The following is a 24,478-nucleotide window of genomic DNA, read 5'->3' on the forward strand; positions in this document are numbered from 1 at the left end:
TTTCTCTCTTAATTGCCAATGAGGAGACAAAACAGGAAGGCTAGACAATCTGGCTAATCAATAAAAAAAGCCTGTCTTCATGTTTGCCTCAGGAGCACTCCGTATGTCAGATCGATGTAGAAGCCACCAAAGTTCTTGCAGGGGTCACCAGTGATTAAGACATTTTCTGATGGTTTTTAAACAACCCCAGACACAAGCACCTGCCACGAGGTTGAAGATGTAAGCAGAACTAGAGATACAATGTTAATCATCACCTTCACACTTCTGGGAGTGCTCCTGGTGATGAAAACAGCTCGTTGTATTTATGACCTCAGACAGATGTTTTAATAAGCGATGATGAAGTATGACTTCATTACATGCTCTGTACTTCACCAGTCATCAGATATGATGGAGCCTGTCCCAGAGGTGCCAGGAGTCTAGAAGAGAATGAGAGGGGATGCATCCTACAGGAGTTTCTTAAGGCCAGCTTCTGACTCCTTTTCTTTGCCTGCCCCCAAACATTCAGTACACATTTCAGGGAGACTACTCAAGCAGCAAGAAGCTGTTCAGTGCAAAACAGTAGATTGGTACAGTCTGCTGCTATTATCCTGCCTTCTCTAGCTTTCAGAGTCTATCATAATGTTTATCACAAAGAGAAAAAAATATCCCAGCCTGTTTCAATGACTTGTGATTTTAGCTGATTCAAGTCTGCATTGAAATAAATAAAACTATTTTTTCCACAGTTAAGCTCTGAATGTTTTCCATCAGTCAGGCCTTTTTCAGTGTCCAGATAGAGCAGCCAAGGTCTTGGTCACTTCAAAACAGTTGTTTCTGTATGCATGGCTTTACACTAACATTTGGCCTGATTCCTATAAGCTTGTCTCATGTCCTGTTACTATTAATGTAATAGTCACAAATTTGGCAATTTTAAACTCCACTTTTATTGTCATACTGCAGATACATTATAAACAAATGAAAATGACTTTATATGAGGTGATCAGTCAAAAATACTGAATTTTATCTGTTTACTTGCAGAAGAGACGTGACATGTATCTAACATCACAGAAGATATTTCTTAACAAAAGACTCTCCAATAAGGCAAATTACTTACCATCTAGCTAGAATTTTCAGAAAGGTAGTTTAATCCATATATAGAAATGTGGTACTGAATCAGATGAAAAGCAAAATATGATCACATTGATCAGGAGAGGCATCATATTTTTTTCTCTCTATAAATTTCTTTTTTTATGGTATTGCTCAATCAGCTGCACCCATTTCCTTGAACTTCATCAAAATACAGTTGACCTGTATCTGAATTCAACCAATGTTGCTAAGCTTGAATGATTACCAGAGCAAATGAGGACAAAAACTACAGTGGAAAACTCCAGTTGTTTGAGACTCTGTTAAGCTTCTTATAATACACTCAAAGGCATAGGTAGATGTAGTTGTTCATGATAAAGAAAATTGCACTGTTGATTTTCTTTTCAGCAGCAAGTTCAAACCTTGAACTAAAGCACAATTTGTTTTGAGGTTCAGCTCAAAAGCAGTAGTTCAAATACAAAACTTCTATTCTTAGACATAACACTCTAGTGCTTGACAGAATAAATACAAAAAAGCCCTAAACTCTAGATTGTTTGCCCAGAAGAATTTGCATTCTTGGGCCTCAGTGTTCCATGTATATATAATTTCCAGCATAATTCTATCATCTGAGTCATCTTGCCAACTCTGCAGCAGATAACAATAGCACCAACTAGGAAGAAAAAGGAGCAAGATGACAAAAGTGATGTTATAATTATGTAGTCACTTAGGAAGAGTATGCACATCTGTATTTTTGTACCTATTCTAGGTGGAGCTACTTACACTACCAATATTCAAGACTGTATTTTTTGAGTCTTCCCTTGGTAAGATCATATGCTCAGGTGCTTACTTTTTCTCCTAAAATTGCATCTGTCTAGGGAAAACTTTTCCATAGTCTTGTCCACCTCAATTTCAGTATTGAGGAAGTTCCACTTCAAAAGCAGGTTAGTCACTTATGAGGCAATGATCCGTTTTTTTTGTTTGTTTTGGGTTTTTTTTTGGTTTTTTTTTTTTGGTCTATGCTAAAAAAATTGCAATACTCAATTCAAAATCTTACCACCTCCACATTTTGGAATAGTGACTTTAGCAGATAGAGGTCTCAGGAGTATTTGTTGCCATTCTCAGGAAGAGACACCAAAGGGGTAAGGCCTCAAAACTTCTTCCCCAGAAGCTGTTCCTTGAAACACTTCCACACTCTCAGAAATTTATAAGTTGGTCTTTGAAAAATCTGTGCTAGACACCTCCTCTCATAACTGCTTAGTGGCTGGACTGTGTGCCAGAAACTGGGCAAGTTCATATGTTCCACACAATTCCTGTGGAGGATGAACAGAGTTTTTCTCAGAATAATTATTTCCAGGGTTCTGCAGAGCTGGATGTAGATCTGAAGCATGTGAACACTTATCCATACATTTGCTACTCTCAGTGGTGTTAAGGAAGCAGGAGAAAGTGGAAAAGGAAAAGCATCTTTATAGAACAACGTAGAATAGCAGAAAAAGGTGATCACAATTACAAAAGGTTAGGGAAATAGCTATAAAAATATAACTGCAGCAAAACAAATGGTAAGAGAGAAAAATTTAAAAATAAAACAAAAATGAACAAAACCCAAACAAACAAACAAACAAAAACAAAAACAAAAAAACACCCACATTTAGACTTAAAAGCAAAAACAACCAGGCTATAACCACAAAGCTAAATACCCTACCAGACTTTTCAGCAGCTTCCTAAGTTCTTGCAGCCTAACAACAACAAAAGTTAGTTTCCTTTCCCTTTTTATTATCAGGCTTTACATATGCATATGGAAAAGCTCCTAACTGTGAGCTGTTACTTAATTAGGTGAAGTAGGAGTAGTCTGTGCTATAGATTTCAGTGGTCCACACTCTATTCATTATGCAAGTTGGGGCCTGATGTTGCTACAATTACAGTTTTTCAATTAGAAATCAAACCAGAAGATTGTCTCCCTCACCAGAAGTCTGTGCAGCAGTAGGATCTCCAGAGGCTGAGCCAGCCTGGTTGCTGCTGCCTCAAGGAGCTGCAAGGTTGCTCTGATCAGCAGGATCTCACAGCTACAGGGCACAGGGACAATACACCTCACTCAGCAAAACTTTAGAAACATGATTAGCAAAGTATGCAAGTTGCATAAGCAGACTTGGGAAATGTTGGATTTCAAAGTTCCTGATGTTGTTGCTTCTAGTGAGTCTGTAAATCACAGTGATCTGTTACTAAAAGATCCCTCTTTGATGCCTGTCAGTCCTGTACTTTGTGCATTGGAATGAGGCACTCAAAAGGTACCCATGGGACACTGTATTCTGGGACAAGATCTTTCCCAAGAAATCTTCTGTAGTTTGATCAGTGCACACCACGATCAGTGGTGCTGAATCAGAGCTGGTTCATACCTGCAGCACTTTGGCCTGTGGTACAGTATCCAGTGCAGAAGGAGGGAAAGGAAAGATCCTGCAGCTAAGGATGTTGAATGCCCTGTGCTTAACATGTGTGTTCCCGTGTGTAACACATGCCTTCCTTCCTTGGTTTTAAGAAAATTGTAACACTGTTGTCAAATGTATTTTGTCATGAGTGAAGGAATACTTGGGAAGAACTTGGGCATGGTGAGAAGAGCTCTGGAGGTGATTATGATTTTAAAGGAAGTAGAGGGTTGGCACAATATGCTCTGAAGAAGTCTGCAGCCACATGTGACTGTCTCCTCACATGCCCACAACAAGCTGCTGAATCACACCTGCTTCCTTTAATACTGGCGTTTTCTCATTTTGCAGGCTTTACTATGCAAATCTTTTTGAAATAACACAAGCATATACAATCATATGCATATGCTTACATGTAATTACATAAACCTTGATGTCGAGCTTGGAGAGGAATGATAGTTCTGCAAGATGTGCAAGCGGGGAGAGAGGGGAATGTAGCTGCAACGAAGTTCAGCGGGAGCAATGGCCAGCACAAACCCGATCCTCCCTCTAGCGAAAGTCTTTTCAATGCGCTTCTGAGCTGTCGGGAGAGGCTGATCAACTCAGCCACTCGAGACAGCAAAATGTTACCCCCATGACTGGCAGGGTCACCCTGCTCAGCACAGAGCTGGATCGTGGCTGCTCCTCCCGGCTGCCAGGGAGCGGTGCAGGGCACGGCTGCCGCGGGCAGAGAGAGCATGATTTCCCCAAGAGCAGCCTTTTGCGCTCACGGAAAGCTGCGAGCTGCAGCAGCTGCTGCTTAAGAAGGAATGGTCCGGCAAATCCAGCAGCTGTGGGTGGCAGCAGCTGGATTGCAAACAAGCCGTGTAATGTCCACTCAAAAAAGGAGCTTTGCTTATTACACTTCAAAGTAGAGTTGCAGCGTGCTGTCGTGAAGTAATCTGCGCTGCTGTGCAGTCAGGAGGGGAGTGTCTGTCTCCAGAAGGCTGAGAGCGGACTTAAAGAAGTGATCAGTTGGGAAAAAATATCACATGGGCGCTGTGAAAACTGTGTGAGCTAAGCACGAAAGTAATGAGATTTGCAGGAAAGGGAGGGGAAAGGAAGTGAAGACAGGAAGGACTCAAGTTGTGGGAAGTGTTAAATAGAAGAATGAGCCATGTAGATGTGATTTAGGGTAGAGTGGGAAGATGTCAGAAACGTTGTCGGAAGGCTTAGATTTTCTTAGCTCTGAAAAGCATTTGAGAGTTTGCTAGCTTTCCCCTGTAATTGGGGGAAACTTGGTGAAAGAGGATCATTGCTTCCTGTAAAAGGCAGTGCCAAGAGCAGAGTGGGAATATTTTGGAAGAAATCACTGCTTTTACTGGTTGGGCTATACTGCTGGCTTTAATTGGAAAAGCTTCTCCTGGAAGGATGTATTAGGAAGTTGTCTGCAGCTCTCCCTTGCTGCTGTAATGCTGGGCAGTAGGGATCTGGGGAGCACTTGTGTCCCCCACTTTCCATCACTGTGTAGTTTCCAAGAACCTGGAGCTGAGCAGGAAATGAGGTTATAGCATTCAATTTGCTGGAAAGAAAGCATATAGACATTTGACCCTTTGCTGTATTTTGCTTAGCACAGAAAAGAACAAAAGCACAATTAGGAAGGAAGAAATAGCCTTTATGGCATGACCAAGGTGCTGATAAATAGCTTTGAAAATGCAGTTCTTATTGCAAGTCAAGATAGAAAATCCAAATAATAATTGTATACATTGATTTAACAATGTAGCTATATGGGTTTACAGGATAGTATTGAAGAATATTAAATGAAAATCCTTGACCAGAATTCAGAAAATTATAGCATCATCAGAAGTATTTTATCTACAGAACTGCAATGTATAAAACTGTAATTTTTAGTGCCCCTTTTTAGAATTTTCAGCAGGTAATAAATAACCACCTTGTTTTGTGGTCTTGCTGGGAAGAAGGAGAATAATATTTGATTGGCACTCTAATCTGAGAAATCACAAAAAATGTGGCTAGGAAAAAAATGCATATAACTGTATTTTTTTTTCCTGCCAAAATGAGCTTTCTGGGTAATAAAGTGATACTGCAAATTTCTAGAGGTGTTTGATATAATAAAATGGCTTCCAGAGCTTATGTGCTTTTAGGGAATGACAGAAATTGTCATTTGATGTAGTACCAATGCTAAAAGACAGGATTGTGCTCTTGCTTTGCTAGTGGTGGTGACTTAGAAGAACTGCCTCAGTCATTATATGTGTAAAATGGGCGTAATATTTCTCCCCTATGAAAAAAAAATGAATTAAGTCCATAAGAAAAAAGATTCCATACAGGAATTGGACTTTATTATGTCTACTCTGAGAAGGTTTCTCTTTAAGCCTCCCTACTGAAATGGGATAGAAGCAGAAATGTGTGCTTTGGGCATCCTAACAGCAGAAGTTTGGGAGATTTTTGCAGTAACTTGGTGTGGTTTGGCAGCATGAAAAATGCAGTGTTAGAGCTTCCAGTGCTGCATCAAAAATTTTGTGGCCATGCCAAAATGCAACCTGATATAAACACATTTGGCTTCTTCAAATATCTTCAGAATACAAAGAGAAATCATTTTTGTAGTGGCAGTTGCACTGCTCATTCCCTGTATACTGGATTGTAGCTGCCATCTGTCTTGAGGTGGAAGAAGTCAGTAGATGTTCCATATTGCTTAATTTGTCTAATCTGCTAAGACTGTGACTGTCTGATAATCTGGAACCTGATGCAGCTTGTCCAGTTTGTTATTGCTGGGTGCTGAGATAGCATGTCTATGATCTATCTATCCATGTATAGAAGATGCTAATTATATCTTAGCCATCTAAAAAGCCTAGCATAAATTTATTGAAATACTTGTGAAGTTAGAATAGAGGTTTTCTTTGTACCATTTGGTTGCCAAGTGTGGCATTAAGCAATAATAACTTTCAGTCTGTGAGAGTGATAAAAAAAAATTTACGAAGTGGTTTAACCTTTTTGGCTATAAAAGCATTGAGACTTTGGCATCGGTTCTAGTCTCACTTAAATCACTGGAGTTTTTGACACAGTTTTTTTTTGTTTTGTTGTTGTTTTTTTGGGGGGGGATGATGAGCTCCTGCTTGTAGCCATGGCTTCATTTGTCCTACAAATCTGTGTGTGTTTGTCAGCCAGTTGACAACCGTTCTTTGATCATGACTTTTTGGGTTTTGTTTTTCATTTTTCTCATGAAAAAATGAAAAACAGGGACAAAAAATGTATTTTCTCTGTCACTCACAGCAAAACAATAGAAGCCTTGCCTGAAATTAGGAATGATCAGTATCTAAACAGTATCCATTGTAGTTAAAATGTTCTGGAATCATGTTTCTTGGCTTTAATGTTTGATGCTATACTCATTTTTTAGCCTTCGTCTACAGTATAGGTACATGAACACACACACACACGTGTACAAGTGGGAGTAAAACTCTCAGTTACAGAAGTCTGATCTTGCATTTTGTGAACATGTGAAATGATGATGAAAAGCCTGTAGGTAACTGGAACATGGACAAAATGCAGAACCAGGACTCTGGAACTGGCAACACAGAGAGCATTTTCTGGAAAGAAAAAGTGTGTCCCATTCTCACCCCAATTTTTGGCAAATAATTTTTGTTTCAGTGTGAAACTGAGGGATAAAATAGTAGTTATTTTCACTGTGAATAATTATAAATCTCAGAATTGGAAACAACTTCTATGCCTTGTTTTATCTTCATTTCACTTCCTCAGACCAAATTAATTTGATTGTATTGTGGAGCAAAATGCTAAAAATGTCCTTTTTTAAAATATATGGGAAATAAAGTAAATAGAAAGCAAGCATGTGTTACTTTTTATTGTATTTTTATGGAGGTTATAACCAGAGTTATTTTCCTCCAGATTTAATCTGAGTTCTTATAAGCAGTTACTCTTATGGAGTCAGTATGGACCAGATCCAAAGTTGTTCAAGTAAAATAGCAAGATTTCCAGTGATTTCAGTGTTCTTTTGATCAGGCCCTTAATCTTTTAGAAAATGTTAAGCTTAACAGGACTATTGTATAAATGGTGCTGATGGAATTCTCTTTTGTGCCTAAAGGAGAAGGTGGAGATTTACTAAGTGGTTGTCTGTAAGTACTGTTTTACTTCATTGTCATTCTGTTCCCTTTCCAGCTGTTTTTGTATATAAAAAGTTAAAGTAAATCCCTTTTTAAAGGTTCACTATTGTGTTAAGGTACTTAAAGTTTAATGTCTTTGTGTCAAAGAGCTTTTATGAAAGAAGATTTGTCCAGGCATATCCTGTAATAAACATCTGGAAACTGCAGGGATTGGCCTATGGTGGCTGTATAGCAAGAATACAGTTTAACTAGCTGGCTTTACATCAGCATTAATTTTCCCCTTGGTTTTTTGTTTTTGTTTTTTTGTTTCTTGTTTTGGTTTTTGTTTGTTTTATTTTGTTTTGTTTTATTTTGTCTATTCATTTATTTATTTTTTTAATCTGAATATTTATGTCCTATCTTGGTCAAATGGTCTTAAATAGTCTTCTGATTGGTACACATCAGAAAATTCCTCATCTGGGATTGAGGCTGGGAGGGCTGTATGAAAGCAGATTACATCTCTGCGTGATATTCACTGATTAATTGTTTGAAGAGCAAAGTTTCTCATCTCTAAAGACAATTTCCTTTAGTACAAAATATATAGGAAAATGAGTATGTCTAGATTAGTCAAAAGAAAAAGCTGCCACAGAGGTAATACACATCATTTGTATGTGGGCCAGAAATTTAATTAGGATTTAGCAAAACAAAACATTAGAGCTTTAGCCCATCTGATACAAACCAGAAGTGAAAGCCCTTAAACAGTCTGGGAGATGGGGAGAGGGAATTTCAGGTTTTTTACAAAATGGAAAGGGAAAGACAATGAATAGTTTCAGTAGTAATGATGAAGATGGGAAAAAATTGAAAAGAAAATACCATGAAAGAATAAAGAAACAGAAGTTTGCAAAAGTTTCAGAGGGAAAATTAGGTAAAGGAAGTTCTAGCAAATAAGAAGTAGAATATGAAGTAGTAATTCCTTTGCTACATTTATAGTCCTGTGAATGAACAAGCAAAACCAAAATCCATATTTTGGATGTGATGATGCTGAACAGTAATTATCTGTAATAGCAAAAGTCAACATCAAAGTTCTCAGATGACAATAGGAGGCTTTAGAAAATAATTTTAAGTGTATGACTTAATCGGTAATTCTTGGAGAATTATTATCACTGACAGTCCAGGAACAGATTAATTGAGTGGACATGCAGAAATAGAGTTATCCTCTCCCCAATTTAGCTGCACTTACCTAAAGTGCAGCTTGACTCTTCCAGATGAAATGGGGCTAGGTCAGTCAAGGTGAAAGTGAGCGGAGTGAGTCAGCCCTTGGACAGAGGCACAAACCTGGATTCACACACAGAATCACAGAATCACAAGGTTGGAAGAGAGCTTCAAGATCATCGAGTCTAACCCATGCCCTAAAACCACCACAACTAAACCACGGCACTGAGTGCCACATCCAGTCTCTTTTTAAACACATCCAGGGATGGTGACTCCACCACCTCCCCGGGCAGACCATTCCAGTACTTTGTCACTCTTTCTGTAAAAAACTTTTTCCTAATATCCAACTTATATTTCCCTTGGTGCAGCTTAAGACTGTGTCCTCTCGCTCTGTCACTTGCTTCCATTGCTGAGCAATGGAAACAGCACTACTATGTGCCAGCAGTACTTGCTGAAACCAAAAAAGTTTTACCAGAAGCACAGCACCACCAGGAGTACCATGGAGAAGATGCTGACCAAGGACCCAGGGGAAACTAGTTCACCTCTGGACCTCGTCGTCTCTCAGAACTCCCTCTGACTATTCCCCACAGGCCTTCCAGCAAAAGGATTATTTTAATTGCTTTGAGGAAGAAGGAGAAAAATAAAGATGGAAATGAGAAATGCAAGTGCTTACAGAAGCTTGCAGGTATTCACTGTAAGTGCCTTTGTTCAAAAGTCCCCAGCCCTCTTTCAGTCTGAAGGAGGAAAAAATTTGCTTCTGACACATTTAAAACTAATTTTGTTCTCATTTGTGTGAGAAGATAAATTGTGATGCTTATGAAACTATTTCATTTTAATTATGTATGTTAAAATATGTTAAGCATACAGGATGGTTAGATTTAGTCCTTGGAAGTTTTATTTTATTGCTCTGTGTATTTCACCTGTACTTCCAATCTATATAACACACATATGATGAAGCTGCTAACAAAGTCTCACTGTATTTCTCTGCTGTCTCACCTCTGTTTTTACTGAAGAGGCCTGCCTTAGGAGGCCATGCTTTCTAAGCCCATAGACTTATTAGCTCAAACTGCTAATAAAGCCAACTAATATTAATGATGGTGTTGGTGTGTGGTTCACATTGGGAACAGCAGGATTACTCTTAGAACCAGAGTGGATGTAGTCTGTTGCAGCAGTATGAGCAGGTAGTGGGTCTTCCCAAGTAGAGGTCATCTATAAATAAAATTTCTCAGACAAGAACCATGCAGACTTGTGCATTTTGAGGTTAATCAGTGCTCACATGGAGCCTCTCCTCCCATCATCAATCTTCTAACAGAAAAGGATGCAGGAAAAACCATGCATAGGCATCATCTAAGTTTTGGCTGTGTTTACCCTGTCCAACCTATGGACTCATGCTTCTATTTATATCCAGAGTCCATAGTGGGAGAAGACTGAAAGAGGCATTAATAATGCCCTTTTTCCTTTTCCCCAGCATAATTTACATGGGATTATGGGTGTGCTCAGGTGAGTTCCCTGCTCTGAGCATGTAGGGATCTGCCATCCCTTGTTTCTCCCCTTCTGTTTTACTGATGTCCTTCCAAGGCATTTTCTTTTTCCTTCCAGCTTTCCAAATGTGTTTGTGCCATCATTTTATTGTGTCCAGAGGTGACTTCAGACTTACATGGTTTGTGTCCTCCTCTCTTTGCTGGCTTGACAGGTTATATGGAACCCACTTGTCCACAAAAATGCTTAAATCAAGTGCCCTAGGTTAGCCAGTGGGGAATAGGCCTTGAATCCTCTACTACAGACTTCCAGGTGCTAGACCAGACATAATACATGCCTCAGGTTTGATGACTCTAAGTATTTTGATATATAGATACATGCTGTGGGATCAAATTCTTAAGAGAATTTCATACTTAAAGTCAATTGATCCAGACAACTATTTTCATTAAGGCAAAAAAATCTAAAATACCTATTTGAAACTGACTGAAATGAGGTTTAGTTCTGGGTTTCATAGTTCCTGCAGTTATGTGAAATAGTGGAGTTCAGTTTAATTGATCATGCACAATGTGTTTGCACGTTGCTAATTTCAAAATCCAAGGCTTAATGTTAAAGTTAGAATTTGAATGACCTAAATAGACAAATACAAATTTTTTTATATACACCAAATTTTTCACTTGCTATGATGCTGATGCATAGATACCTTATTTAATGATAGTTAATACAGTGATACTGATTTTGTCCCTGCTGTGTTCATTATTAACCCCAGAAGGCAATGGAAATTTTATTAGAATATAATATATCAGTACTGGATATTAATGCTGTGCCTGACGATGTTGTGAAAAAAAATGAAGGAGCCTGCAAATATTTGTAAGTTAATTACCTGACTTGGAAACCACTAATGTACATGAATAACATTTACTCACAGAGATTGTCTAGGTAAATTCAAAATCTGTCCAATGAGTAGTTGTGAAATAAAGTCATAAATCACACCTTTATGCCAAGTTTAAGAAATGTTATTGAGAAGGCACCCTCAAGGTATTATGGAAACTTGAGAAGTTTTCATGAACAGTATTTTAAAATTATGTATCATTAAATAAAAGAGCTGGTCAAAGTTTAAAAATAAAGAACCAGAAGTTAAGGTTGGTTTGCCTATATTAAAAGGAATAAATCTGGAGCGGCCATCAGCTCATGGTAGCTATTTACATTCTACCTGATAAAAACAGCCACAATCTCCATGTTCCTTCAGACCTGGTACACCATACTCAGTGGCTGAGTTATACATGCCCATACATGGGTTTTCATTTATTTTTGTGTCTGGCCAGTGTTGGAGCAGAATCAGTGGGTGGGCAATCACCTGAGCCATGAAGAAGCCTGGCACTCAGCTTTCACATGGGAAGCAATGTGGGGACAAATGTTCTTGGGCCTGCCTTATGGCTAGGTGAAAATTACCCACCAGGGTTTCAGCTGTGCCTTGTTTACCTGAACAGTGAATTGGGATAATGTCACTAGAGTGAGTAGCAGAAAATGACAATCTGATGGCCAAACAAAATTCCTGTCTCAGAGAAGGTGATTTCTTACACCACCTGTAGATGGTTATCATTCCCTGTCTGCAATGGTTAATTGGGGTGCATGTAGCCAGGTGCAAAGAAACTCTGCAAATTCAGTGGGAAGCTTGGGAAGCCAATAGTCATAGCCAAGGGAGTCTTCAGGAGAGTGACTGTGCATTGGAGGATGCAGCAGCAAGGCTCACAGTATCTTTGCCACAGCCTATGTGCAGTTGCAGTCCTTTGTGGATCCTGGTGTAGTGAAAGGGGTACCTCCCAGTGGCCCTAGAGAATAGGAGGGGATGAATGTTGTCCTTTGAGCAGGGTTAATTTCTCTTGTGACCTGCGGTGGACCTCTCCAACCCTATTCTGCATGCTCAAAGCCTTTCAGCACTAATTTCAGCACCTTCTGTGTAGCCAGCCAGGGAGGATGAGTTGAGATGTACAGGCAGGACCATCAGTGCAGCAGCCCAGGGTGCCCAGTGGGGCTGCCCTGCTAATGCTGAAGCTAAATGTGGGTGAGGCTGTGTGGTGGCAGGTTCCATGCAGGCCTGTGTCCCATGGCATGATGTCACAGCGGCATACCCACAGCGACAGCTCCTGCTCCATACAGAGTCCCTGGAGCACTATCTCTGGAGAAGCCTGGGTGACACCAGGACTGCTGTCACCAGCATTCTGCCGTGCAGGTGCTGTCTTGCTGCCAGGAGGTGAAAGGAGGCTGTAGCAGAGCATTGGAGACACTGCTTGAGAAGTGTTGAGGAGAAGAAGAGGAGCAGAGGGGTTTTGTTGAAGGAAAAGCAGCTCTTCCCCAACTGTTGCAGTGCAGCAGGGCAAAGATGCAGAAGTACCTGCTCTATAACGCTGTGGAGCCAGAGGAGCTCCCAATTCTCAAGGAGCTCAGCACCATAGGTAAGGCCCCAGGGGTCACTTGCAGGAGCACTGTCAGTGCCAGCATCACATGGAGACAAGCTGTGGAAAGCCTGAGGCTGGGGCCATAGGTGGGACTCTTCTGGAGGATGCAGACTGCTGCAAGGAGAGCCCTGCTTTGTTGTGCCTTGGAGCTCAAAGGTGCCTTTGGTAGCTGTGATGTCCCACCCTTAAGGAGAAGGCAACACCTAAGATTCATAGATGTGTGTAGTAGAAGTGACGTCTAAAGATCACTTGCCTTTTATATATTTTTCATATATAGGTAGGTCTATAGATTACTATTACACAGCTATATAGCTCCCTTTCTCTTAGATTTTAGAGTAATAAATTAACCACATAGCAGATTCCTGAAATGCTGTTTAGTCTTATTTTCAAGAAGAGAACCTAGAAGTACATTTTGTTTTCCAATCAGAATCCGAGAAGACACAACAAGGAGTGGAGCAAAGAAGCCCTGGACCAACTCCGATGAGGCAGTGTCCAAGGAAAAATTAGATAACCAACTGCTCTTCTAATTGGACAAAGTTTGTTAGATATGATGATTTGCTAAACTTATAAAATGGTAGAAATCTGAAGCCAGATGTGTCCGTGACCACTGGGACACCTGGAAGCCTCCAAATAAAGGCCTGCTTTTTATTTAGCTATTTTAACAGTGTTGCATAGGTTTTTCTCTTATAATATCAGACAACAGCAGGGAACAACAAAAATCAGAGGATCCACAAAAGCTCACCAAGTTGTACTTAAAAAATTACACAGTTGGCATGGAAATGTCTATGTTAGTCCCTGACTTACTGCTATATAAGCACATGGATATAAGTCCAGGGTCCTGGAGGCTCTGACCAGGCTTGGTAGGGGTACCTTTTTATAGATAGGTTTCTTGCTTTCTACACAAATTAGTTGAAAGAACATTTGCAGTCTGTTCTTTCACACTTTTTGGGAAATGGGTCAGAGGACTTTGGGTGATCTTGGTGGTCTTTATTCCCCCTATAATCCATACCCATTTCTTGACCTCTTTCCTGTTCTTGTGCTGTACTGTGTTGTGCTTATCTCCAGGATCTAGAACAAGGATGTTTGTCCCAGAAAAGTGATGCTCTGCTTCCACATGGCCCCCTTCCTCCAGCCCCCTTTTTGTCCTTTCGCACAGTGTTGATACCAACAAACCTTGGTTAGCTCCATAGCCATCCGGCTATTTATTTATTTATTATGTAAATAAATAATATGTATTATATAAGTACATAATGTGTATGTATTTAGACATACACATTATATCCATCTACACTAGTCCAGACCTCCAGGCACGGGCAGTGTCTAAAAGTGGAAATCACCTTTGCAAATTCAGCCTCCCTTTCCTCTCCAGGCCTGTTTTGGACATAGGGCAGGCTTTGAGCCTGGGGGCAGTCAAGAACACAGCTGGGCAGCTCCAGTCAGTGAGAATGCTTATTCACAGCAAGGGAGAGCTTGAGAGCACTCCACTGTCACCTGCATGGGTAGGAGCATGGGGGATGGTGGCCTATGCTGACTCCAGAGCATGGTATGGCTTTCATTTGCTTTCCAGAAATCTGCAAAGTCTGGTCTGGAATGTCTCGGCACATCTACAGACAGCTCTTGAAGAGGAAGGTGAGTCTTGCCTCCTGCATGTGCCTCATCCTGCCCCTCTGGGGCTCCGGAGCAAGGCTCAAAGTGCCATCCTCAGGGCCATGCAAGTCATCTGGCAGCCTCCTTACCTTTGGGCAGCCCTGCCAACACTTGCTCTTGCTTGTGTTTTCAGGCAGTGGAGATTGGAGTTGGGAGTTTTGCGGTTGTCCCATCACATGCCAGTGTGGCAGAGGGCAAAGTTTTGCCTGTTGAGAGACCTATGTTCGTTCTGAGCAAGACTCTGAAGATGTTTTACAACCTTGAGAGTGATGAGACCAAAATTCCTGGTGAGAAGATGGGATCCTTTCCTTACACAGACCTTGCATTTTGGCTCAGTGCCAACACCTCTAACATAGCAAACAAAGACTCTTCCAACCTGCAAAGTACTGAGTGTGGGCACAGATGTGATAGCCCAGCACCCTGCTCCTCCCTGAGGAGCCAGCCTCATCTGCTCAGCTCCTGCGTGCTCCATCTGGTTGTTCACAGCAGGAGGTAGAGCTTTGCTTGGCCTTTCCTCCTGTCCACTGTGTCCATTCTGGAGATGCGGATGATGCTGAAAGGGGGGGCACTGTCTGGCAGTGTTGACTGAGAGCTGGGTGCTGATGACCTCTAGTTTCTCAGTTGGCTGAACTGGTGGTGAGAGAGATGCCGTTACTTTGTGCTTGTTCGCTAGATGAGACACCTGTTGTTCAGCCAGACTTTGAAGAGATCGCTGCAAACACTCACTTTCGCCAGGAAATTGTGGAGCAGTGTGTACAGGAGACCCTGCTTTGCTTTGCTGGGGCCCTCCGAGACAACAAAGAGGTGGAATTCACATTCAGGGGCATCGGTATCCTTGCTGTGCGAACAAAAGTGGTCAGCATGACCTTCTTTGATAGCTGCCTCCTGGAGATGGATACAACAGGAAACATGCTGAAAGCCCTTCTCGAGGTGAGCTTGTCATTTCTGTGGGATTCCTCCTCACGGCTTTATGGCAATGCACTGTCAAAACGTTCCAGCTGCCTTGTCTGGGCTGCTGTCACCTGCCTTGCCACCCAGCCTAGGCACACTCCCAATGAGCTAGTCCAAGTCTCAGGAGTGCCTCAGCCCTTTTGAGGGAGGGGCCAATGACATCAAGGGAGAAGGCGTGTGAGGCTTTCTGAGAAGCAGCTTTTGTGTCTTTGAGCACCCAGGTTGTTTGCTGCCATTCTGAGCAACCAGTACATGTTCTGGATTTCTGCTGATGTACTGCTGTTCCCTTCCAGGACCCCAACATGATGACCATTGTTGCCTTTCCGGGCCAAAATAATTTTAGTCGGGTCAGTCAAGATGAGGTTGTCATGCTGCCAAGGTGAGCAGGATGGGTGCTACAACCCTCAGCTCATCAAGCCCCTGCTCAGACACTGTTTTGGGGGTACCCTCCTGCCGAGGCTCCTTTCCAGCCAAACTTGGGCAAGGGCAGCCATTTCACAGGAGAGCTTCCCTCTCCACTGCTCACTCCTCCCTGGCTTTGGAGGTTGCAGACAAAGTGGCCATTCTGCTTTCAATGTGCCCCAAGAGAGGCAAGAGGGTCTGTGCAGGTAGCAAGGACATAATGTGCATTCTGTCCTCCAAGGACTAGGCAGTGCCCCACAAAATGTGTGTCAGCCTCCAAGAAAGCCTGCTGCCCTAGCTTTGCCCAGCTGGTGCCTTCTTGTTTCCAGTTTTGTAGCCGAGACCCCGCACCAGCCATTGGCCCCGCTGGTTTCCCTGAAGCCCAGAAGAGAGTCGGCGCCTTGGGGTGGGGGTTGTCGCAGAGGTATGTCCCAGCTGAGTGCTGGCAGGGACCGTGTGTGGTCTGAGGTCACTGTGGGGGAACCTTTTCTGGAAGAGGCTTTGAGCTGTGAGGAGCCCCTACAACCCAATTTCCCCAGCAGGCCCCTGGGATTCCGCAGTACCTCCCAGGTGTTCCCACTTGTGGGTCCCTTCTGCTGGCAAGGTATAAGAGGGAGATGAGAAAAACCATGCCCAGGGGCAGTGGGTGGCTTGGTGGGAATTCAGCTCTGGAGCAAATCCAGTGTGGACAAAAGAACAGGGCCTGCCTGGAACTGTGCCTCCTAGGAGTGGCAAGGATTGTCAGCAAGCCTTGTGTAGTGTGACTATGCTGCTCTGCCATGCATGCTGTCCCACATGATCTCAAAGATTGTGTGCTCTTCTCTTGCCTCCTGTTTGCAGTAAGTGTGCTGGATCCAGTGTTCCTGGCTCGGCGGAGGGTTTCTCAGGCCAGTCAGCAGTCGATGGACATGGATCACGCTAGAGACAAGGAAGTTGGTCACGATGGGTGAGCCTTGTAGAGGAGTGGTGTGGCTGAGGGCACATCCTCATTATCACTTGTGATAATGGGTGATGATTCCTTTGTCTGGAGTGCATGTGCTGATGCCAAACAACCCTGGAGACACTGTCCTGCTGGACACATGGTCCTTTTACTGAACTGCTGGGTGGTGCCAGAGGACAGGCTGCAATCCCACAGATACAAGCTCACACTTGGCTCCCACAAGCTCAGACTGCTGGCTGTCCTTTTTAGGTACCTGCCCGTAATCCAGGAGAAGACCCAGACAATGCTGAAGCACCCCACATCTCCAGTTCAGGAGGGGTTGAAGGTCTCTGCAAGTACTTCCCGACCCTCAAAAGCGGTAGGTATATCCTAGGGTTTTGCCGGTCCTGTGTCACAGCTTGGGCTCTGGGCCAGGGCAGGAGAGGCAGCAAGAGCTGCACATGGTCCCAGCCATCCTGCCCTGGCCAAGCTCAGGGTGGCTAACGCTGCATGTGTGGCATGGCCTTCAGAGGATGCACCCCCTCTACACTGAGAAGGAAGAAAGAGAGCTCCAGCTGCTGCTGGCATCCAAGCGCCATGAGGTGGAAGCAGAAGTGTATCGCAAATACTTTGGCAACCGAGCGATCGCTGAGCGAGGACAGGTATGGCATGCCCCGCACAGCCCTCAGGAAAAAGACATTTTGCCTTTCTGCTCGGTGGCAGGGGAGCAGGGAAGGTGTCCTAGCACAGCAGTGGTGCCGTGGCTGGGGGCCGGACAGGGGTCTTCTGCCTGCCTGCTACCCTGCAGGACGAATTGGCCCTGAGGCTCTGCGCTGGAGCGTGCAGCCGGCTGTGGCATGGGCTGTTTGCTTTGTGCCCTCTCTGCCTCTTGAGCCCTGAGCCAGGCCTTGCAAGGCATGCACTTTGGCTGAAGCTTTGAGAGGAGCCCCAGCTATTGGTGGCAGTGCTTTAGGGGAGCCTCATCTGCCTTTGCAGACCTCCTGCCCCTATGTGTTTGAGGATCCCTATCGCCCTTCCCACCTCTTGAGAAAGGCCTACGCCGAGAAGCTGAAGGAGATGGGGCAGAGCACCTCGGAGGGGCAGGCAGAGTCTCAGCTCTCCAGGAAAGTACTGGAAGAGTAAGTGAGGTGGAGCGAGGGCCCACAACAGGCCCTCTAGAGCAGCGGGATGGCCTCGGCAGCACCGCCAGCAGCTACCAGCCTGAGCCAGGCTTAGGGGCACTGGGAACCCTTCTGCCCAGCCACAGAGCTGAGGGACTTTCTTCTGTTTCCTTCAGCAAGGGTGTGCAGACGGGTCTGTTGGAACGCTGAGGAGAAGGACCAGCGACTGCCAGCCCTGCCAAGAAGCTGCAAGCAGCCCTGCAGAGGCTGTTGTCTCAGCATTCATCTTTTCCAACAGGAGAGCTGCCAGGAATGGGTGGCAGGGGCAAGAGCTGCCTTAGCTAAGGAGCGTTTGCCAAATAAAGGTTGCTGGCACCTGAGCTACACTGGAGTGACCGTGCTGATGCCTTCATTGCCTTTCTTTGCAGCCAAGGGGCTGGGAGAGCCCCCTGCAGACCCGTGGTCAAAGAGCAAATGAGCTGGAGGTACCTGGCCCTGCCAAGCAGTCATGACAGGCCGTGGGACTGAAAAAGTGGTGACCTTTCCAGGGTAAAGAGCATGGGGGCTGCAGAGGCTTGTGGCTGGTCATGGGACTGCCAGGGCAAGTTTGATCTGGCAAAAGCAAACAGTGGGCTTGATGCTACTTGAAGAGCTACACATGCACAGAGAAATATGCTTCAGTGAAGACACTCCTTCGTGTAGTCCATGGCTGACCCTCAGGAACCATACAGTGGCCTTCTTAGGAGAAAGCTTATTATTTTCAGGAAGACAGAAACTTTTGAAAGTGGGAAACTCCTTTTTTTTTGGCAAGGAATGAAGAAGGAAGCTGCAACCTGGAAAGGTAAAAGAGCACTAGCAGCAGCATATACAACTGTGCCAGACCCTGTCAGACCCTGGGATCTCCACTGGGACTGCTACTGCTGAATATCATCTTCCTTAATGCCATAGCTAGTGAGATTAAGTGCAGCCTCAGCACATTTGCAGGTCTCTTGGGAGCAGGAGCCAGGCTGGCAGTTTTGGAGGTAGATCTTCACTCTGCCAACTTTATTACAGGACTTATCCGGGCACAGAGCAGACAGAAAACCTTTTTGGCTTCCTCTCCAGGTTCCCAGGCCTCCCAAAACATAATTTCCTGACTCTGCTACTGTCTGGCAGCATATCCACAGTAGCTGGTCTGTAGCCAGCAGTCTCCGGTGGCATTAGCAGCTGGCTTGACAGGGACAGAGGTGACACAGGGTTGTGAGGGCAGGCTTAGGTGTTTGAAGTCACATTGCATTTTGATTGCAAACATAGGTGATTAATTGGTTATGTGTGTCATTTTTCTTTTTTTTTTTTTTTTTTTAATTACCTGGGGAACCATTTTTGTTGAGAGGCTGAGGGGAGCAGGAGGTATTGGGCAGAGGTGAACTGCTTCAGCAAACAGAAGCTCAGAAGCAAAGCAGTGGGACTGGGGAGGTGGGAGCATTTTCCTAAATCTGCCCTGCCTTGCAGAGGAGGCTTGGCCCCCGGGAAGGATGCACTGACACTGGAGGGAGGTGGTTTCCTGCCCTTCCCTGCTCTTCCCTGTCCTTTGGGTGTGCAAGCCACCAGGGTGGGAAGAAGACCTGTAAAAGAGTACTAGCAACAGCAGCTCCTCAGACCCACCTTTTCTAGCTGAGGAAGGAGACTTCAGTCAGGCCAGATCCCATTCATGAACCTCCATCAGCTATGTGGTCTTGTGTGCCAGTCACAGCTGATTTACAATAGTGGTGTGAAAGATTAACAGGTTTGTGTTCAGCTAAAATGATGGACGAGGTGTAAGGGCTGGCCATTTGCCTGCTGCTATCAATAAGTATGCTTTGTAGAGTTTTAAAGTGTAAAGATGGCCAGATTTGTCAGTTTTCTAAACCTTTTTAGCATAGTGCACCCAAACTCCTCAAGTGATATGTTGATATGTATTGTGTATATGTGATATGTGTTAATTTTCAGCACAGAGGAGCAGCCAGAAGGAGGAGAAGAAAGCTAGTGTATTTAGAGTTATTTTCACTCTTGTACCTTGAAAAAGAAATCTGTAGGACCATAAGAGTATCTTAGCTAACTTAGCCAGCTTTTGCTTGAAGATGCTGTGGATGATTTAAAGTAAGATAAAGGTCTGATAATTGACTGTCGAATTAAGGGCAAATACTTCAGCATTGTGGTTTAAAATTGATACCTACTCTCACAAAACTGAGGCAGGGCTTTAAAGTGAGCTGTGTGTTTAGCCAAAAGTCCAAGAAGGACTAATAGCCTTTGGAATGCCTTGGGAAGGTACAACTCTCACTTTGGTGGAATTTAGTGTAGCAAGTTGCTGGTCAAACTGGTTTTGCTTTGATTAGCATTTTGCTTCTGATGATCAGCTCCTTGCTAGGGAGCACAGAGTCTCAGACCTTGGCCTATAAAATGTTGGACTGGCCTTTCAGAAAGGTGCATGTTCATATATTATTCTGCTTTCAAACAGCTAATGTACAATTAGCGTGCTTACATTATTAGCTGTCGGCTTTTCATGTCAAGTGACTGAATTATTGCCTGAGAATGTTACGTGCTCACCTAAACAGAAGCCTTGTACAGTTAAAAGGCAGGCATTCTTTCAAGAGGTGATTGCATTAGAAAAAAAAAGTAGTTCATTACCAATAGAATATGGAGCAGTAACCCTTGCTCCTAAACATAGACAGTAATCTAACCGGAGCTGTAAAAACTGACTTCTTGAACAACTGGTGAAACTTCTAATCCTTCTGGGGAAATAATTGTGTGTTAATTAAGAGCCATGATTCCATAAGGCTTATTAGCTGTCTAGCTGGATCTGAGAGGCAGAAGGTTGAGAAGAGTTTAACTAAAATTTAGAACTGTTAATTAGTCTGCTTTCTTTCTAGTCTCCTTTCTATTTTCCTGGTTTTGGTTTGTGTAGCACACTTGAATGACCTGTGAGAAGCTACTGCTACTGTGCTTCTGACATGATAGCTCCCAATTGTAAATGCTGTACTTTTCTAGCTGTGAAAGAATAAAGCTTTAAAAGAGCTTGGCTGCCCTTAGCTACAAGCTGGCTTGTTATGGATGAAGAAATGACAGAAAGTGGAAAAAACAGGCTGGCTAATCTTGTTAAATTGGCTGAGTAATGTTGCATTCACAATATGTGAACTCCATGCTGCAAGGCACAGATGCTTTAATAAACTTTAGATGACCTGTCTTACTTTAGCACTCTTTACAGGGCTCAGAAAAATATTTGATAGGTGCATGGAAACCTAAAAATGAAACCGCCTTCCTTACAGACCTCTGTTTTGGGAGTTACAGATATAGGAATTTGTGACTGCAAAGGTTGCGCTTCCCTGAGGCGTGCCTGGGCAAGATAAGGAAGGAAAGGTAAAACCTGAAACCTGTTTTATGAGGTTCAAAGGTTTGTTAAACAGCAATGTGAACTGTTTCCAGATTTTTTCACTTGGATATTATGACCCGGTTTACATTTTGGTGGGGTGGGGTGAGGGGTATGCTAGCATACAGTGCAAAGCTTCCAGGGAGTCTGATATGATGTGAGATGAACTGAACAAAACAGCTGCTATTTAACCTCAATAGCCCCTGAGAGCCCCAGTGAAACAATTTTGAGCCTGATGAGTAGGAATGGTTTGAAGGTCTATTGTAAAAGAATTGTACTGGAATTCTATTTGATTATTTGTTAATTAGACTTGTCAGAGTCTGCTTTGTATTTCTTACAATGACTACCACTGCATTGTGGGGTAGTAGTACCACTTCATCAAGGGGTGTAGTTAAGCCCTTGACCTAATTTGACTTCTGGCTCAGTCCTTTTATTTTTAATGCCCCACTTTTAGATGTTTTGTTATTCTACTCGTTGCAATGTTTATGTCTTCCTTTCAGTTTGTAGTGTGTCTCAACTAAGACATTTGCATCAATATAAAGGCATTTGCCTAATACAGATGCACTGCAAAAGGGAATATGCATCAGAATGACTAATCCTGGTAACTTAAATGGGTTCACACCAGTAAGGTGTGCCTGTATTTTAGTTCAGAAGTTTGGTGGGTAGAGGCCAAGTGAAAAAGGTCACGTAGTGTGATGTAGATAGCCCTCGAGTTATAAATGGAAATAGTACTTGGATCTGTAAAAATGTTCAAATCATGCAGATTAGAGTAGTTGTGCTGTATGATTACAGCCCTCTTGTACCAAACATTTGAGGGTGATGGGTTTTTTCTCATATCTTTAGTTATTTCTCCACTCCTTTAAAATACATCTTTGTTTGTTTGTTTGTTTGTTTTTGGGGGGTGTGGTTTTTTTCTTTTTTTTTTTTTTTTTTTTTTTTTTTTTAAGAGTAGCCTAAGAATATCTCTTAAGTCTAAATTTGAGGAGCCCTGAAACAATCAGATGCCTGGTCCTAAATGCAAGAGTATAGGTATGCATTAGTAAGAATCCCAAAAGCTGTTACAGAGAGCACTTATTGTGTGATTCTTTTGGCAGTGTTTGAATTCTTCCACTACTAAATCTTGGGCTTGTTTCTTGTTACTACAGTAGCTTTTCTGTCAAATACACTGCACAGCATTCTGATCTGACACCCACTTGGCAAGAGTTGCTTGCTTGGAACTAAACTACATACCTCTAGCTTAATTTTGAAGTTAAAGGTTTGTTTTATAAAGGGTGATCCTTAGTCATATGCAGATAAGTGTCTTAAGTGGTGATGTTTTGGACAACTAAATCCTCTTATCTTTAATAGAGGAAGAAAAATACCTTTTAAAAATATTAGTGGACTTAAAAGTCCAAGCATCTTTTAGTGATTGTGATTTGGAGAATATATCTGGATGGAAAGAGTTCAACTCTAAGGCACCTCACCTAATCCTGTTTGCTTGACAAATATCTGTGCATGTATGCCCTAGTGCTTACTTTGCAGGATCTTTTTTTGCTAACTTCCTGTTCTGCTTTACCCTCTGAAAAACTGACACTGAACTTTCTGACATTTTCAATCTCAGGAGTTTCTCAGCATTGTTGGAATTGACGGGATATAATTTATTCCCATTTCCCAGTTACAGGCTCCTTTATACAAAGTGTAACTGCAGGCAAAGGTGCTGCATTGTTTAGAACTGATGCAGTGAGAACAGCACATTGGTAGGAGCAATGCACACTGACAAAAGTAGTTTTAAGATTACAGCTGGGTCAACAAATAAAGCTACAATAAATTTTAATGTTTTGAAGAAACACCTTTATAGTGGTAACAGCTGAACTGTAGATCTTGGCAGGAAGCAGCTGGTTAGTTTAAAAGATGGCAACAAAAGATTATTTTAACACTGCAGGGGGACAAAAACTTCTTTTTGAGAAAAATACGAATAACATGAATGCCTGGTATTGTAAGGCACCATTTAGAATGTGTACAGTTACTTACCAGAATGTAACAGGAGATACACAAGTATAGACCTGAATATGGAATGGGTCTGTAAAACCTTTGGGATGATCTTGAGAAAGACAAAGTAGGTCAGTGTCCTGTTTTTCTGTTATTTTATAGTCCCCTACGTTGCAGGATAAGCTTGGCAGCTCGTTTGGGTGATAGCTGATGTACTTAGTGAAGAGCTATAGAAAACAATGCACATCTCTATAGATGGAGATACTGCTTCTGTAATCACAGAATCATATGGTAGAATGTTTTGTGTTGGGAAGGGTCTTAAATATCTTGTAGTTCCAACCCCCTGCCATGGGCAGGGACACCTTGCACTAGACCAGATTTCTCAGAGCCCTATCCAACATGTCCTTGAACACTTCTAGAGATGGGACACCCACATCTTTTCTGGACAACATGTTAAGAGCCTCACCAACCTCACAAGCGAGGTATTTCTTCCTAATAATTAATCTTAACCTACCCTTTTTCAGTTTAAAGCCATTCCCCCTTGTCCTGCCACTGCACACCCTTGCAAAAAGTCCCTCCAGCTCTCTTAGCCTCTTTAGGTACTGGAAGGTGCTCTAAGATGTCCCCAGAGCTTTCTCCTCTCCAGGCTGAAAACTCACAACTCTCTGACTTCATTGGAGAAGTGCTCTGGCCTTGTGAGCATCTTGCTGTTGCAAACTTCCATTCTGCATTATTGCCTCCCATTCCCTGATGTATGTGCTTGGGAGGAGTTTATTCCCGTTTGGCTGTAGGTCCAGCTGCAGACTGTGCTTTGAACCATCTAATTCTTTCTCAGTCTCCCTGAGGTTCCACTGCCTTCTCACTGCCCTATGCATCTCAGCCACCTACAGGTTCTCCACCTGGGCCCAACTTTGCAGTCAGGTTTGCTGCCTCTCCCTGCCCCAGGAAAAGGGTCTCAGTGAGGTCTGCTCTGTAGCCTTTCTCCTCTACAGCTCTCTCTGGGTGCAGGCATTGACCACAGGAAGGGTACATGGTGCACATTTCCCCACTGCTTCAGCCACTCTGGGTAGGCTGGTCTGGAATTGGTGTTCCTCCTGCTCAGTGAAGCCCCTGTGTGCCCCCATCCCTGCCCTACTGTGGGACAGCCCTGTCCCAGAGCAGTTCACCTCAGCAAGGGACCAAACTCTGACTCCACTCAAGACTGAGCTTCCTTCAAGGATCTGGAAGGAACTGTATCAAAAGAACACTATAAAACCAAACTCCTCTAGCTTAAAATGGGTAAAGAAACATGAGGCTTGCTCTCCACACTGCTCTTACCCACTTTAACTAACTGCAGTGGAAAAAAGTGTACCTTCAAAGAGGGTATTAGCACAA

General features: G+C 43.1%; 1 protein-coding gene and 1 long non-coding RNA gene across 2 annotated transcripts; one reads left to right on the forward strand and one right to left on the reverse strand.

Moving 5' to 3' along the window:
* Window positions 1-4,828: 4,828 nt before the first annotated feature.
* On the reverse strand, window positions 4,829-12,297 carry LOC128787006 (uncharacterized). Its single transcript, XR_008430533.1, has 3 exons — window positions 12,206-12,297; window positions 8,805-8,899; window positions 4,829-5,000 (listed from the first exon to the last, which is right to left on the reverse strand). It is a non-coding gene; the product is annotated as an uncharacterized LOC128787006 (long non-coding RNA).
* A 94-nt stretch (window positions 12,298-12,391) lies between these two features.
* Window positions 12,392-18,131, forward strand: LOC128787025 (uncharacterized). The gene is made up of 11 exons (XM_053940873.1): window positions 12,392-12,708; window positions 14,279-14,340; window positions 14,492-14,645; window positions 15,032-15,288; window positions 15,603-15,688; window positions 16,041-16,135; window positions 16,552-16,657; window positions 16,901-17,009; window positions 17,161-17,292; window positions 17,627-17,769; window positions 17,928-18,131. Exons 1-11 carry the CDS (start codon window positions 12,636-12,638, stop codon window positions 17,959-17,961), a joined length of 1,251 nt encoding a protein of 416 aa, XP_053796848.1. The 5' UTR covers window positions 12,392-12,635; the 3' UTR covers window positions 17,962-18,131.
* Window positions 18,132-24,478: the final 6,347 nt, after the last annotated feature.

Source organism: Vidua chalybeata, chromosome 4, assembly GCF_026979565.1.
Source record: "Vidua chalybeata isolate OUT-0048 chromosome 4, bVidCha1 merged haplotype, whole genome shotgun sequence".
Classification (NCBI taxonomy): domain Eukaryota; kingdom Metazoa; phylum Chordata; class Aves; order Passeriformes; family Viduidae; genus Vidua; species Vidua chalybeata.

What these genes read in the sequence shown, in the direction of transcription:
- LOC128787025 (XM_053940873.1), top strand. Translation starts at nt 12,636, where the DNA reads ATGCAGAAGTACCTGCTCTATAACGCTGTGGAGCCAGAGGAGCTCCCA. An exon ending in GACAGCTCTTGAAGAGGAAG is followed by an intron (nt 14,341 to 14,491) that starts GTGAGTCTTGCC and finishes TTGTGTTTTCAG; the next exon opens with GCAGTGGAGATTGGAGTTGG. An exon ending in CTTCCCGACCCTCAAAAGCG is followed by an intron (nt 17,010 to 17,160) that starts GTAGGTATATCC and finishes CATGGCCTTCAG; the next exon opens with AGGATGCACCCCCTCTACAC.